At 37.0% G+C, this 13,765-nt stretch overlaps 1 protein-coding gene and 1 pseudogene across 2 annotated transcripts; both read right to left on the bottom strand.

The window, feature by feature from the left end:
* Positions 1–119: 119 nt before the first annotated feature.
* On the bottom strand, positions 120–5,843 carry LOC125587585 (annotated as a pseudogene). Its single transcript, XR_007323845.1, has 12 exons — positions 5,107–5,843; positions 4,256–4,812; positions 3,759–3,908; positions 3,464–3,642; positions 2,420–2,861; positions 2,034–2,318; positions 1,636–1,953; positions 1,313–1,543; positions 1,110–1,210; positions 922–1,024; positions 476–853; positions 120–393 (listed from the first exon to the last, which is right to left on the bottom strand). The product of XR_007323845.1 is annotated as a cyclin-dependent kinase C-2 C-like (transcript).
* A 6,162-nt stretch (positions 5,844–12,005) lies between these two features.
* On the bottom strand, positions 12,006–13,264 carry LOC106345701 (lamin-like protein). Its single transcript, XM_013784870.3, has 2 exons — positions 12,886–13,264; positions 12,006–12,558 (listed from the first exon to the last, which is right to left on the bottom strand). The coding sequence occupies exons 1-2, from the start codon at positions 13,058–13,060 to the stop codon at positions 12,200–12,202; spliced, it is 534 nt and encodes a 177-aa protein (XP_013640324.2). The 5' UTR covers positions 13,061–13,264; the 3' UTR covers positions 12,006–12,199.
* Between the last annotated feature and the right edge of the window lie 501 nt (positions 13,265–13,765).

Below are 13,765 nucleotides of genomic sequence, written 5' to 3'. Positions count from 1 at the left end.
AAAAGCTGTAAAAATTACGGACGTGTGCATATAGAGCTGCTAACTATCTTCTCAGGCGCACAACACATTAAACGGTGTGTCAACAACATCTCAAAACTACAAGGAAATGAACTTGTATGAAGAGAAACAAAATCATCATTTCAAAAGCTTTTCAGACCAACATGGTTTGTTTGTGAAAGATTTTTTTTTAAATTTTATGGACTACAAATGATGCCAAGTGAAAACATGGCTAAAAAGAATAATGGTAAAGCTTTCTCTCTTTCGTTATTAACCTCTTTCTATCCGTGGCGGTCTTCGAACAGCGACTCTTGCATCACTTTCTGTTCTCCTTAATATCTCATTCATCCCATTGGTTTGAAAAATCTTTGGATTCGCCCCAACATTCCTCAAATCCTAACCAAAAAAAAAAGACCTCATCATCATATATACCATAGCACCAAATCATGAAAAAGCATAATCTCAGTTTAGGTCGTACCGAATTTAGTTGACTCATATTATCTTCTTCTTTCTTGTGATGCACGTTAGGGTACAACAAGATATCACCAGAGGAGTCTAAAGAAACGTGTGGCCTAAGAAATGGTCTGTCCTCGTTTATTGTTAGCCCGAATGTGTTCTTAGCAAAAGCCATGCTCATACCACTCACGTGGCTCGCAGATCCTGCAGGCTGATTATATGTCAGCGTCGAAGCTGCGTCGTTTTCTTTCCTCTTCTTCGCTCCAGCCCATGCGAACCCGCTTGCCGGCGCCGTGGCTTGAGATAGAGCAGTGTACGGGAACTCGCTTCGAGTGGTCGCTTGAGATGTCTCTGATGGCGTCTGGAGAGTGATCTCTGTCTCGGCTTCTTTCTTCGTTTCCTGCAAAAAAAAAATAACGAATATAGAACCGAGATTGGTTGGTCACTTCACTTGTTAAAATCCATTACCTGTTGGGTTGGTAACTTGCTAAGAGGGTCTTTGATTGTTCTACGTGATTTCCCCGTTTTCTTGGATACCAAGTTATCTCTTTTCTTTATAGTTGCTCTTCTCCTGCATATCAAATACTTTTAATCTTTAAACACACGTAACTACATAGTGACACACATATATATCAAGAGTTTGTGAGAATTGAAACCTTCGTTGAAGTTCTTCACGGTACTTAGCATCCATTTCTTTGTTAGGAGGGTACTTAGGTAACGTCGATGGATCACAAGCGTAAGGCTTTGTATTAAAATACTGAAATAACACATACGACCAAGTTGTGTCAGTTTAAAATCTATACATGTGTAGTTTGGTTAGATTTTGATTAACGTTTAGGTTTGTTTTTGTTAATCTCACCTCTGACATGAGAGCAGAAGAGGCAGTTCCCCGTTTCTCTGGATCAATAGAAAATAGATTCTCCAGAAGATTAACTGCTGTTTTTGGAAACTCCTCAAATGTTTCTCTCAGACAACCTTCATATTGATGTTGTTGTCCAAACATTTTAGTTTGAGGATGAAGCTTGTTATTTCTCCAAAGTTCTTCATCTGGTGATCCACATAGTTTATAAATCTTGTGAAGTTGTTCAATCTACAAAAGAACAAAACCACAATAAATAAACTCATAAAAAATGGATATGAAATAAGTAGTTTCTATCTATCGCTTTATAGTCCAATTCTCACCTCTGTTCTTCCTTTAAGAGGTGGTCTTCCGGTAAGAATCTCGGCGAAAACACATCCGACGCTCCAAAGATCGACCGACACGCTATAACTCGTGGAACCCATTAGAAGTTCGGGTGCACGGTACCAGAGCGTCACAACCCGACTTGTTAACTGATTCTTGTTTCTTGGTGTTACAATGTTGGCTAGTCCGAAATCAGCTAGCTTCAAAACTCCTTTGTTATTCACCAGAATGTTTGCTGCTTTAATGTCTCTGTGCATGATCCCTCGTAAATGACAATGTTCTACTGCCAATAGAAGCTGCTGCATATAACATTTGATCTGAAAACAAAAACAAGACAGAGTTAGTTATTTGCACGAGACGTTATGTTTTTTTGTCAATACGTGTCTTAAATTCTTGCCTGTGCCTCGGTGAAGTTGATGTCAGGAGATGAACATAAGCCTTCAAGATCATGTTCCATGTAATCAAACACAAAGTACATGCTGTTTGAGTTCCGTGAGGCGATGATACCTTCGAGTTTCATGATGTTTGGATGATCTAATCTTCTCAAAATCATGATTTCTCTTGCTATGAATCTTATGTTTTCTGTGTCAAAGTTTTGAACCCTTATTTTCTTTAGAGCCATGACTCGTCCCGTCGATATCTCACAAGCCCGGAACACGTTGCTATACGTCCCTTGTCCAATCTAAAATATATTGAAAATGGTAGAAATTAAATGGTTGACCTCATGGATAGGTTTGTTTCTTGTCTCGCAAGGAATATTATAGGGTTTTATGCTTATATTACCTTCTCTCTTTTCTCGAAGTCCTCTGCACGTAACGGGACCAACCCATGAACGGCCTCTGGTGAGGCGGAGGTTAGCCATGATGGCCAACCAGCAGCCACCTGCTCAACCTCTACATTTCCATGCGGCAATCCCGATCTATGGCTAACTCCGGTCGTCTTCGATCTTGGAGCGTCATCGTCATTATTGTGATGTTTTTTAGGAGATGAGTTGACGACACGGCGGTGAGATGGCGGAGTGGGAAGAACATAGGGTTTGTGGGTGTTTTGGGGATGGCCTCGGTTGGCGGCTGTGTCTGAACGGCGGCGGATAGGGCGTGGAGGAGGAGAAGAATGCTTGGAGTTGAAGCAACCCATGATGGATGAACTAATTGTCAGAAAGTTTCCGGGCGGCGTGAGGATCGACCGGGACGGGTAAACGGGTCCAACGCAGGGAGGACGATCCCTGCATTAGACCATAAAGAAACGAAAATAAAGGGGAAAGAACAGAAAACTAAAGGAAACAAATATTTGGATGTAAGATAGATAGAAACAGAATCCGAGAGATTGAGATAATTACGGAGAATTAGACAATTTTCCTTAATCTTTGGAAGAGAATGAGACAATAAAAACAAAATATTTTATCTTACATTTTTCTTAGTAATTTAAAATATATATATTATATATCTAAGTATACTTAGAACGAAATGAGGAAGAAAATAGAGAATTACCAAATTTTGAAAGCATAAAGGAAAAGAAATAAATCAAAGGAAATTAATGATTAAATACAACAAAGAAAAGAATTCACAATTTAAAGAGGAAAAATGAAACAAAAAACTTATCAGAGGTTTTGAGTTTCTTTTCATTGGTCAAGCATGCACTCAAGTCACATCATACATGTTACAAGTCACTAAGCAGTATCCCGGTTCAGTATCAGTAACCGAGCTGCTAAATCAATCCCCAATCCTCGGTTTAAAAGTCAATTAATGACCAATTTCTCTTCTTTCAGTCTCAAAAGAACCGGACTCATATGTTGTTGCACATTGTTCCCCGACAACGATCTCATACGATGGTGATCGGACGTACCCGCTGTGGCTGGGGTTGCTGGGGCGGTGCCATTTCTAGCGGCAGGGACGTCATGGTTATGTTTACCTTCATAAGTTGTAATGACAGCCTTCACATCCGTAGAAGCTCTCTCTACATGTTTACGTACCGTACAATTCGCAGTTGTACACTTATAGTAGCTCCTAATATTCACCAAAATAAAAGGAGATGTCAACAAAACAAGAAAACGAGTTATATAATGTTCCATAATCGAATTATTTCTACAGATATGTACTCAATAAGTAAGACTAGATATTACCTCGGATGGGGGTTTCCTTTGACAACCTTTTGTCCGTACTTGCGCCACCTATAACCATCGTCGAGGAGGTCGACTTCACTTCTTGTCTGAACGATGATCTTTGGCTCGGTCACGGAACGGTGAGTTGTCGACACACCTCCGTCAATTTTTCTACAATCCCAATTAAAATGTTTACTTAATTACGCCATTGAAGATATTACAAACTGCATGCAACTTAAACTAATAATTAATTTGATTATTGACGCACTACAAATTAGAGATATGTTCTGCTTAATATGCATATAATATTTTCAATCATAAATCGAGATTATTATCATGGACTGAAAATAAGACACTACTAATAATTTGTAGTCTGCATGTGATATATGTATTTTGCAATTGCTATAGAAATATTATTCATCTTTTCTTTTTTTGTAACTAAATATTATCCATCTTCTTTCTATCTATGTGCAACATGTCATGACTATTATCTTATTTATATGTTCTTTCTACTGTACCTTATCTTTGAAGCTGGAATATCTTCATTGTCATCATCATTATCATTGTCATGATCATTAGCATAACCGCTATCATCACTAGACTCCATATGTCCTACACCACCAATGTAATGAATATCACCAATTTCGCCGGAACCTCTAAGTTCACCACCACCGCCACGGCGGTTCTGAGGCCTCTCGTGGTCATGTTGACCTTTGTAAATGATCTGAGTGATCTGTCCATCTGATGACCGTTCAACTTTCTTCTTAACCGGACAATTAACATGTGTGCATCTATAATAACTCCTCGGATATTCACACCCTTTTATAGGCTTTTGGCCGTACTTCCTCCAGTTATAGCCGTCATCCGCCGGTTTATCAACGTGCACCACATTATAAGACCGGTTAGTATTGTTGTTATTCGCCGCCGGATTATTATAACGATCGGCTTGCGGAGCTTTACATGATCGACGGCCATGAACGGTCGTGGATGTCGATGGCGGCATTTGGTTAGGAAATGAGTCTGGTCGTTTTGGTTGCGACTGCGGTTGAACAAAGACGGTTTGAGTAGGTGACTGCTGCATTAGCCATTAGGTATCATACTATGGATATAGTTGATATTATTAAGGTAAAAAGATAAATTTATAAGAATAATGTTCATTTGATACTTACTACTACTAATAATAATACCAAGTCTAAATAGTTGGGTTTTCAAGTCTAAAAAGTTGAGAATCTTGGGTATTGTTAGTAACTAACTATATGAAACTCAACAATTAGCAAAATATGATAGGATTGAGTATATCATTTAATTATTAACTAAGAACAATAAATAAGTAATTACCTAAGCCACAGAGAAGAGTATATTTGATTACCTGAGGAGGAAAGAACATTGGAGAGGTGAGAAGACTAGAAGGGCTGAAACCAGAAGGAATTGTAAACAACGGTCCTCCACCGGCGATCATCCCCGCCGTAGAACGTCCACTACCGGGAGACACCGACATAGCTCCGGCGAGAAGCTGAGAAAATGATGTTGTCCTTTGATTATCCGGAGTCAAGAGGTCAGGGAAGCTATCAACGAACAAAGACGACACAAAAGAAAGTGGGCCTGGGCTTAGACTAAGACCATCTCCACCTCCTAAAAAGTACGCCGCCGTTTCGATCGCCGGTGGTCTCTGAGGAACTGTGATCGTGGGTCTTGTTGGAGCGACTAACGTCGTTGTTCTCATCGAAGATACATCATCCCCTACAGCCATTTCTTATTTAAAACTTGATCTTTAAATCTCTCTAGATACTGATATTACTTTGTGTGTGTAAATATATAGAGAGATACAAAAAGACAAGAGTCTTCTGTTCCAATAGATCGATTTCGTGCAGCCTTGACATTGGTGTTCAAAAGTCTCTGCGGGATAAAGATGGAATTTCTTTAATTTATAATAGTTATATTACTAGTACTAATTTATTATAGTCCAATCTCTCTATTCCGAATTTCATCATATTTAAGTTTTTTTATTAGTACTATGGAAAAATAAGGGAAATAATCCCACTTGCATTTTCTTTTGTATGAAAGCTTGATTGGATTACCATGTTGATGGTGGTTAACTTGTAAAAGTCATCTTATATGTTCTTTGTCAACGTGATGCTATCTGTAGTTATGCATAACATATGGTACTTTTTTATGGGTTAACAAAAATTAGAATGTTTACTAGACTTCTTCCTTTCTAGAGTTGTTAATTATCTCAGTAAAGGATAACCAATATACTTAAAATATGGCTGAAAGCTGTCTCACTTGGTAGACATGTTTATTATTAATTCGTATACGAGTCTTCTATAATAATCCATATTAATATCTCAAATCTAAAACCACAATAATTATTGATGAGAAGATACAGAGGCTAGTTTTGATGAGTAACTCCTGGAATGATAATTTCTTGAAATGATTTTGTGATTTTACATGGTTTTATCAACCGCCATTTTAATATATGTGGGTTCTCCGTTGTTTTGCAAATTTAGTGACAAAAATAAGGAATTATTTTCATGTTCAAAGTTATAAATTGCTTGCTCTATTTTATTTTGTATTATACTTTTTCATTCTCAAAATTTACTTCTTCTCTTTTTTTGGTAACATGTTAAAAAGTAACTTTATCAAAGTTACTTTATCAATTTCCATTCAAAAGATTTGATTTACAGGTTAACGGAATACGATAATACCAATATCCGTCACGTAAATGTATCTCATTTAAATATATATACATGATTGAAAATTGTGTGAAGTTTGCCTCATAAGACCGGCACTGCAAGGCACAAAGGCGGACCCAGTAAAGTAAAGGATTTGGGGTGTCAGTTGACACAGGTAAAATGATAAAAACAATTGTTTTTGTATTGAAAATTGTATTAGAGTCATCAATCCAACGGGTATTTATTTGCTAAAGGGTTGACACCCCTTAACCCTCCATTTAACATTTTTGTTGTGAATATTTAAAAAAAAAAGAAAATTATGACACATGTTAATATAACTGCTGGGTCCGCCACTGGCAAGGCATCCACCAAAACGCGACAAAATACACTTTTTAGGTTAAATGAACGTGTACCTGTATATAGTCCAACATGCACTAATAAACAAGTGTCCCATTGTGGCTCTATAGTCTACGCAAAGCTACAGTCTCCTACACAGTCCAATACTTACTCTATGCATCGTAACTTTGGATTTAACTACTTGACACTGCAGATGAAGTAGATATGTGAACCAACCTTTTAGAATTACGCAATGTTAAGACTTAACAATCTTAACAATTTTACTTTGAACAAATCATATATCAATGTGTTTCCTTGAAATATGCTCTCTTTAAAATATCCACTTTTCACATATTGATTCACAGGAAAATATGTTAATTGCTGTCTTTTGTTAGAACGGAATTGTATGCATGAACTTAACTTTACGAAGGGAGGCGGGCGGGTTGGTTTTCTTTGCTAAGTAAAGGTCAATAATTTTACAGGTGGGAATTAAATGTGATAAATGGAATAGCCAATAAGAATTCCCCCTCATTCATTTTCTAGCCAAACACACAAGGACCAACTTGCCTACGTTATTTATGTCATGTAGAACATAATCTGCAATTTGCAAATAAATACAAGAGCCATAAAATATATATTTGATATATAGTAGGTTCAAAAACATTAAATTTCAACTTCCTAATGTATTATCACTGTATATTTCTTGTTTGGGGGGGGGGGGGGGGAGGGGGGGAGGGGGTGAAATCATGGTTAATAGAAACTGCACCATGAACTTTAACATATCAAGTAGATTTTTGTTTATGTATCTCCACAACCTTGTAAACATGTCAAACTCCGAGTTATGATCAAAATCTATATATTATCATAGCATATATAGAGTACAGTATAGAGGTTTTCACACGTTTTCCTAAATATATACACTTGGTTTTCTTTTTGCTATATGATAGAGATTTGGATAATACTTGATTGATATTTCCACTAAGATTGGATTTTGAATGGGAATAAATCTAAAGGGGATCCATTTGAATGCCGGATCATAAGATTGTTATTCATTAATTTTAACATATCAAACTCAATATTTCCCCTCGACTTTGGTCCATTACCTGATAGTTGATACTATATTTTATACCGCGCGCTCGAATCATTATTAGGTATTTTTCTATTGTCTGCCCAACTGAAAAAACTTTAAGCTGAAAAGTGAAAACTGTCAAAAGACTCAAAATTTCAAAGATATAATATCGATGATCACACCATCTAATGGTTCTAATAATATTTTTTTATATCAAACGGCTTAAATTACTTCTAACGCAACTGTGGGAATATTTGTGAAACGATTTGAGCTTCTTAAATTATATTTTTGGGTTTGTTGAGAAGTGAAACAAAACATAATTAATAACTGTCTGCGTTGCATGTTCTTGAGAGTGTTAAGAGTAATAGAGGAATCAACATAAACAACTTAATTGACATTTGTTTTTGCAATAAGCTATAGTACTATTAATAAAATTTTCTTTGACACCTAGCGACAGCCTATTGATATCCCATTGATTACGTAAATTAACGGGGGGATTTTCTTAATAGTATCCCGTTTGATAATCAGAAGTTTTATCTTAGTGTCACTTAATATAGAGTAACAAATAAGGAAGCAATCAAGTAATTGAACTCTTATTTTCCAGGAATAAAATTAAACATTGAAGTCGATCAGAAAACATTAAAAAGGTTTGAAAGGTTATATATACACAGTATATTACGATATTCTAATGACTAGAAACATAAAACATTAAGTAAAACTCGAGAAGGGTAAAAAAAAATTAAGACTTCACATCCCTTGAGAAGGGTCAAAAAAATTGTAACGACCAAAAAGAAAAGAGAAAATGTCTAGACTTGATCTAATTATTAAAACATCATTAATTTTTAATGATTGTGTTTATATAATGTATGTTTTAAATAAAAAGGCTCGATGCATAGACTGTAAGACGATTATAAGAAACATGGCGAACAGTAATCGTATGACCAAAAAAATACATTGAAGAGCTGGTTGCTTTGTCGTGACGTGTGGTTGACTTTAGGATAAGGGTCAAGCTATTATTTTAACAATTTATTCATTATTTTAGGTCCCTTTACATAGTCGAAAATCCGAAAACCACACGAACAAATATCGAATGTCTTAAAGGGTTTGAACTAAACTTTACAAATTACAATCACGTCATTTTCTATGTGATGAACTAGTGATATAAATTAATCTGTCAACTTTAGTTATACTCAATAAACTAATATAGCTAGTTTTGGTGGTTGTTTTTAATGATTATTTCCTGGCTATTGATGAAATTTTTTATATAATTAAACAGAGTACTTAGGGTTTCGATAGGTTTAAGAGACTATTCATGGTCTCCACTGTTTCAGAAGTAGATTATTAGATTAAACCCTAGTCAAGGATTTAGCTAGTTCGTTGTAATATTTTAACAGGGTATATATGTACACCATTAGTTTGAAACAAATATAACTGTACATCAAACAACTTTTAAATTTTTTTCTAAACTTTCCACAATAATCAAAAGGTAGCGTTTTACGTCTATATGAAAAATATTCTTCATGAGTTTCTCCACTGTTTCAGGATTATACCCTCGCATTGAACAGGACGTGAAAAGCACAAACTTTTTTTTTACCGGCAAAGAACAAACTTAGCAGCTGCGAAAGAGAATTTAACAATAGAATATTGTCTTTACGTCCATACTCCAAAAATATGATGAGTTTCGGCTCAAAACTTCTTGCCAACAAAAAAAAAACAAATCGAATTAATTCTTTTTTTTAAATAGTAAAACAGTGATAATATGGGTAAAAAAGAAAATAAACCTCCAGCTACTGAACTACGTTGTTGATTACATTTCCTAAAACTCTTAACGAAAATGAAGTTTTATTTCAAGTTCAATATTGTAAATGTTGTCAGAACATCATGGCCCAATGTCGGACATGCTCCTTCCTATATCCAGGTTGCAAGTTCGAATCCTGCCGGAAGAAACTATTTTATGATGTTTCTGGACACCACACTTATATATATCCATGTTTTAGGGCTCATTTGCATATCCAGAGAAAGAATCTATCTGTGGGCTACGCTTCCCATTGAAAATTAGTATGGACCCTTTCCATAGGTTCGGAATACCTCCAGATTAAAAAAGAAATTATTGTAAATGTTATTCGTACAAATTGGTCTTGAGGTTTCTTTTTCTTATCATACACTAAAATTGCAAGTGGAGTAGTTTAGAATGCATAAGAGTCGAAGATAAACGTGTTCTCAAACATCCTTTTTCGTCTTTTATGGCATGTGACCATGCGACCAACTTGCAACTTATCATATCACCTACTAGCTAACAGACATCAATTATTGGGAAATTAACATGTTAGTTAAAGTACTTTAGTTATTTTTCTCATTCCACATATATTTTCTTGTAACTCATCAGATCTATAGATGTGTTTTGTCATAAAATAAAAGAAAGAAATAAAAATGTATGGATGTGTTCTCCATAATAGTAGCATATAAGTTCGGAGTGTTTCTTCTTTATCCTCTCATCCCTCTCATCCACCTCTCTCAAAAGCTCGCCTCTGCACTTCCGGTGACCGGCGCGTGGCGGCTCCGTTAGCGCCACCGCCGGTCCCGTTAGCTTTATTTTCCTTGTATTGTGTAGATCTTCGGTTTAGATTATCTTAGGACTCGCATATGGGTTAGCGGGTGGTGTTTGTTTCGAGGAGCTCGTGTTGGGTCATGGTCTCCGTGGAGGTTGGGTGGTCTGTGGTTTAGGTCAGCTTCCGGTGTAGATTGTTGGCTTATTATCGAGTTGTCTCTTTAGACCTTTCATTTTTTCGGGGTGGTGATGCGATTGGTCTTGTTGTGTTTTAGCGGTGGGGTTGCGTTTGTCTGTTGTGTAAGTCATCCTGGTTGGTGTTTTGTTTTAGCATCGGTTAGTATATGGTTTGGCCAGTGTAGTTTTCGATGTCGCTTTACTTGGGTTGTCAACTGATTTAGCGGATTTAGTTTCCAGTGGTGGTGGGTTTAGTGAGTGCTTTCCTTCGGTTCTTTTGCCGTGAGTGACTCCGGAGAGTTCTGTTGGGCAAGGCTTCGGTTTCGATGTTGTGTTAGTTGGACTTATATTCAGGGGATAGTGGGCGCTGGTGAGTGTGTGACACCTGTATCCGAAGGTAGTGTTGATCGAGGTGTGGTCCTGCGGTCCTCTTGTCGGGTTATGAAGTCTTGGGTTCTTGGACGTTATTGGTTGGCGGGCGTGAGCAGCAGCGATAGGTTGTGGTGTCTTGGGTGCGAGAAGTGGAGGTTATCAGGTGGCGATCAAAGATCAGCAACGATAATTCCCGTTCATTAGCCTCCGTCAAGTTCTAAAATTTGCTAAGTTGGTTGCTTAATTCCCAGGTGTAGATGGTAATCGTTTTACTTTGGTTAGTTTGATATTCAGCTCTTGTCTTGTTTTTGTAAGTCACCCATGTGTGGGTTCTAGCTGCCGCCTACATGTGGGCTTATGTGTATGTTCTAGCTGCCGCCTCCTGTGGGATTATTCGTCTGGGGAATGTTCGATTATCTGCCAGCTCACTTGTAACAAAACTAGTACTTTTCATTGGAATGAATCTTAATTTGGGAAAAAAAAATGTATGGATGTGTCATAAAGTAAAAATTGGGGGATCAAACCGAGAAAAAATAGCGTATAGAATTTATTCTGTCTGGCTCGTATAGTCGTCACATGTATATAAAAACGTGGAATGTGAGCAACTGATGATTCAAATTAAATGTTATAACATTTTCTTTCACACGTTTATTTCATAGAAACCTCTAACCAAAAACAAAAATGTTGTGCGTTCCCACGTCAGCTATGGATTCGATTTCTCATGGTAACTAAATTATCATTATTTGGCTAATCCAAACTTGGGCTTTAACCAAAGTAGTTTACATGGTGGATCGTAACAGATGATCGGTCCACCTCCCTATTTCTGGCATTATTAAAAAAATATTCCAAATTTGGGTCAAGCAATGTGGTAGACAATCTTCTCTATAATACTGATAGTATTTATCAAAAAAAAAAAACATATATGCTGTATGCATTTATTGATTCTTTTATCAACGAGATCATATATATAGATGTAGATAGATAGTTGACATGTTGCAAACTGGAGGACCTATATAACTCACAAATCAAAGCCCATGCATGCTATATAACTTACATGTCATAGCCCAAAGTATAGGCCCAATCAAGTTTGGAAGATTCATCATATAAATAAAACTACACTTGTTGTTCTTCAACAATTGATTTCCCACCAACAAAAGCGAGAGCATAAACAACCTCCTAAGGCGCGCACACACACGTCCAGGGAACAATGATAGAAGATCAACAAAACCAACATTAAGAAGAAAAAAGAGAGTAACACTACAATCTAAAATGGAGAAATCAAGACTAGTTACCAAAAAGGTAGTACCACATTGTCCCACATTAACCCTATTGCTGCAAAAACAGCTACCGGAATAACAAACTGAGGAGCAAAAGCTGAGACGGTGAAGGCTCTTCTTGCATTGCTTTTGTTAGGTGCTGGAGCTGGTGGAAGAGGCGGCTTCTCAACTAAAATAGAGAGCTTCATACCGGCGTAACATCCACCACCATAACCGCTAATGAGGTAGTAATGTTTGGTCACATTGAGATGAACGACGTCCCTTCCGGATCCACGACTCCAGTTAGCGATGGGGTTATCGGAATTGCAGCTTATGTAGTTGGTCTCGTTCACTTCTATAACGTTGTATTGGTTTCTCTCGTACACAAAATCTAAGAGAACAGCCAAGAAACCAAACAGAGGCACAATGAGAGAAACCATACAAGTCAACAAGATTCATGAATGGAGTAGAAACACTGATCTTTTGAAAGTACCAACTGTTTATGTTTGTAATTAAAGGGGCAGAGAAGAATCTAGTGGTCCCACTTTTCAGACAACCTACGATTCATTGTGTTCGACAAGATCTTATCATATTTTGAAAATTCTGAATATTCTCAGTGTAAGATAAACACATTTCCTATCAGATCTAAATCATCTAAACTAGAATGTGATAAGAATCAGTGTTGAGAGAGAGAGAGAGAGAGAGAGCGAATAGTTACAGAGCCAGTCGTCGAAGTAGAAATGTTTGTCCTGAGCCCAAACGGTATAATTGACATTGGGATTCCAGAACTTGTTATTTCCCACCGTCCATTTCTTCGCCGCCACTTCACTCACCAGCCCTGCCGCAAGACAAGCCACCACCACTACCGCAGCCATCAAAGCAATTCTCGCCATCGATCACTCTAGAAAGAAAATGCTAAGTGCTTTCTGACTCTCTGTCTATCTCATTAGAAACGTGAACGTTTTTTAATTAAAAAGAGTGACAACTCTTGAAATCTGACACTAGTAAATTTCTCTTTTTCAGGAAAAAAATCCGCAAATTCTTCCACCAACCTTTTCGATTTCTCTTCCAACTTTACTTAAAAAAAACAAGAGGTTGACGAGGTGATTACACAAGATCATTAATTAAAAGGTAAGCGTTACACAATTAAGGTAATTACAGCTTGTAAATTGCTGGCATACTCGTCTTATTACCTTTCTCGTGATTATATTTCTTACCTTTTTTGGCGGGGATTTGTTTCCATTTTCTTCTGACGTCATTACTTTGAATTTTAACCAACATTATGTCCACACGATATTTACTGTAAAATCCACGTGGGATTACATTCATACCCATGTCCTTTCTCAAGGGAGAGGAACTTGAGAAACAGAGCTACAAAGCAGAGTCCTTAGCAAATCCTTTTTACATGTTCCATTCCAACTTACTACCTAGCCATTACCAGATCTTTAATTTTGCAAGCAGCACGTTTTAATGTCATGATAATTCATCTAGCATGAGCGGTCATCGGTAGGTGCTGTCCACAACCCTATTTATTTCTACCGCACCAAATTCAATCAAGTTTTAAATTTCTTTTTTGAAACCACGGCTTTTGAAATTGT

Source organism: Brassica napus, chromosome C5 (assembly GCF_020379485.1).
Source record: "Brassica napus cultivar Da-Ae chromosome C5, Da-Ae, whole genome shotgun sequence".
In the NCBI taxonomy this organism is placed as follows: domain Eukaryota; kingdom Viridiplantae; phylum Streptophyta; class Magnoliopsida; order Brassicales; family Brassicaceae; genus Brassica; species Brassica napus.
This window is presented reverse-complemented; position numbering and strand designations above follow the sequence as displayed.